Source organism: Zingiber officinale, chromosome 9A (genome assembly GCF_018446385.1).
Source record: "Zingiber officinale cultivar Zhangliang chromosome 9A, Zo_v1.1, whole genome shotgun sequence".
In the NCBI taxonomy this organism is placed as follows: domain Eukaryota; kingdom Viridiplantae; phylum Streptophyta; class Magnoliopsida; order Zingiberales; family Zingiberaceae; genus Zingiber; species Zingiber officinale.
The window spans coordinates 4,223,664-4,226,539 of record NC_056002.1 but is presented as its reverse complement, the minus strand read 5'-3'; the positions used below and the strand labels follow the sequence as shown (position 1 = coordinate 4,226,539).

The 2,876-nt window shown below is 42.5% G+C and overlaps 2 protein-coding genes across 2 annotated transcripts; one reads left to right on the top strand and one right to left on the bottom strand.

Moving 5' to 3' along the window:
• Positions 1 to 766: 766 nt before the first annotated feature.
• LOC122021524 lies at positions 767 to 1,177 on the top strand. The gene has a single exon (XM_042579647.1). The coding sequence runs from the start codon at positions 767 to 769 to the stop codon at positions 1,175 to 1,177; it is 411 nt and encodes a 136-aa protein (XP_042435581.1).
• Positions 1,178 to 2,177: 1,000 nt separating this feature from the next.
• LOC122021522 lies at positions 2,178 to 2,633 on the bottom strand. The gene has a single exon (XM_042579646.1). The coding sequence runs from the start codon at positions 2,631 to 2,633 to the stop codon at positions 2,178 to 2,180; it is 456 nt and encodes a 151-aa protein (XP_042435580.1).
• Positions 2,634 to 2,876: the final 243 nt, after the last annotated feature.

The following is a 2,876-nucleotide window of genomic DNA, read 5'->3' as shown; positions in this document are numbered from 1 at the left end:
TGTTGGTTTGTATCACTATTCGTGTTGATTTTTAAAGACGTGTACCAATGTGATGCTGATTTGCGCTGATTCGTACCACTATTAGTACTGATCTTTAAAGACCAACATCAATATGATGCTAATATACGCAAACCAACAACCAACACCAATGTAATGTTGATTTGTACTAGTTTAGTGCATTCATATCAACTATCATATCTAAAGATTTTATCTTAAATTTTGGATAGAATAGTTAAAAAATCTTTGCATTAATTACCCTATCCATTACATAAATTTAGATTTGATGAATAATGATTATTTAAATTTAAGGAATAAAATTTTTATCCTAAAATTAAAATAATATTTCTTTTTAATCTCTCCTTCCACTCCTTCTTTTCAATTTTTTTCTTTCAATTTATTTCATAAATATAATAATAAAAAATAAAAGAAAGAGAAGAAAATAATAAAAAAAATTAAGGACCATAAAATTTTTAGGATAATTAATATATTGTGTAGTAAAAAATAATTATTTAAATTTAATAAAATAAATTATTTATCGTAAATTTTAAATATAATGATAGAAAAATTGACATGATACTCCGCACTACTCGAAGACCAGCAACGTGGTATTGGCCGCTATCGGTACTGAGATTGCATCCTTCAACGTAACTCCGTTTGCTCGATCGCTTCCTTCATTGATTACTTTCTCCTTAAGCATCTGCATTCCTCCGGCCACCATTATAAATACGCTTCATTAGTTGCTTCCTTAACCATCAAACCCTCATACATGGCGTATGCATCTTCTGCCTTCGTCGTCTCCTCCACTCACTGCCTCTCCGGCTCTCACGGTCGCTCCCGCTTCCAGCGAAAGAGATTCGCGGTTTGCGCTCTCAAGAACGATGACAGCGGCAGCAGGCTCGTGGACGAGAACATGGTGACGCTGCGGAGGAGGATTCACGAAAGGAGGATGGCGGAGAACTACAGCGACAGAGTTAACGAGGCCCCGGGGGATTGGATGGAGTGGGAGCGACGCTACTACAAGAGATATGGATCGGACGTGTCGGAGTTTATGGGGATGGTGCAGGCGGCGTTGATGAACGCTCGGCCCAGCGTCGGGCTGGCGACCGTGGCGGTGGCCGGGCTGAGCATGCCGGCGGCGGTGGCGTTGTTTCTGCTGCTGTTGTTCTCGATGCATTGAGTGCGTGAAACGTGTTGGAAGGAATCTCTGTCAACCTCCACATAATCGATTATTATTTGATTCGCTAAATCTTCTCTCTTGTGTAGTGTTTTTCTGTTTTTGTTTTTGGTTTAGTGGAAGAGAAACAGAGGAAACGGCAGAACTCTTCGATCAATAAATTAGAAGAATCCTAAAAGTTTAATTTGGTTAAAAAATCATATGTGATTAGGCGGGGAGAAATCAATATATGAACAAAATTTTGTCAATTCCAAATAAGTCAGTCAACCATCAAAATCTTTCTTTGTAGTTGGTTAAAACCTACAGATTTATTTTTCTAAAAACCAGACAGCAATGTCCCACCAAAACTTCATATTGCATTCAGTTCATCTTTATAAAAGAAATTATTGCTTAAAAAAAGGGCTTGACATGAAACAAACTAACAATGAAGAGAAAATTTGTGTCTCATTTAATGAAAACTATACTTCAACTTGAAACCGTCGTATTGTATATACCTTGCTTGTAATGCTTATTTATAGATGCACATTTACCTTGCGTATTTAGCAAGTGCATTGAACAATCAGTAGTGGTTTGGCGACCTTAATTGATTGCAAGAATAATGATGTTTGCACTGTATATATATATGTGCAAAATAAAACCACCACCCTACTTCCTCCTACTCTTTCTTCTTCCTCTCGGGATTCCTCTGCCCTTTGGAGATTTGATGCATTCCGTCTTTCGTCTCGGTTCGAAAAGGATGCCAGAATTCCTCAACTTCAACTTCAGAATTTGCTCAAAAGAGAATCTTGAGGGATGAGAATTTTCTGGGAAAGTTGGTTGAGTGCCGAATTTGTCAAGAAGATCTTTATAAGAATTTTCATGTTACATAAAGCCCATAGGCAACAATGAAGCCTTCAAATTATTCAGATTTAGTCAATCAAAGATGTTAGAGCAGAATCCATGCAGGAAAAGAAGGGAAGAGATGTACAAATTAAGCACACAAAAAAAGGTTGGCTTAAATGGTTCAGGGAACCTCTTCAATGGTTTCCAACGCCGGGGTCCACGACCGTTGCCGCGCCGTTCGCTTCCTCGTCGCCGGCTCATTCCTGACGTGCTTTACTTCATCCCGTACCAAGCTGAAGTCACTCAACGCCGGAAAAATCCTCCGCCCGAAGTAGCTCTTGGCCGCCGCCGCCCGGCTCGCTAGCGCCTCCATCTCCTCCTCTGTCAGCACCGAGAAAAGCATGTCCATCGGCAGCAAGAAGTAAAGGCGCCGCCTTTCGAGCTCCTCGTCCGCCGCCAGCCCCGGAACTCGGTACCCCACGCCGAGGCGCCCGGCGTCGCACACAAACTGCCCCGGGTGCTCCACCATGACCTCGCCAGCCCGCACCGGGCGGCGGCCAACGTACTCCTCGATCTCTCCGGCGCCGTTGATGACCTTGGCCGAGGCGGAGTAGTGCGCGCACGCGGCGTTCCCCATGGCCGCGACGAGGACGTCCGACTTGGAGGATGCTGGTGAAGTGGAAGGCGACGGGGGGCTTTAAAAAGCGCAAGCTCTAGGAATTTGTCAAGGGGTCGCTCTTGATATACGAATAAAACTAACAGAGGCTGCACATGGGATTAGGTCATGCATGGAAACAAAGAGATGAAAAAAAACAATTTAAAACCGTTGCATTTTTGGCTGCAGGGATTTGCAACTGGGGGATTACAGTTCCTGATACAA

Coding starts and splice junctions, on each gene's coding strand:
- LOC122021522 (XM_042579646.1), bottom strand. CDS start 2,633: ATGGGGAACGCCGCGTGCGCGCACTACTCCGCCTCGGCCAAGGTCATC.
- LOC122021524 (XM_042579647.1), top strand. CDS start 767: ATGGCGTATGCATCTTCTGCCTTCGTCGTCTCCTCCACTCACTGCCTC.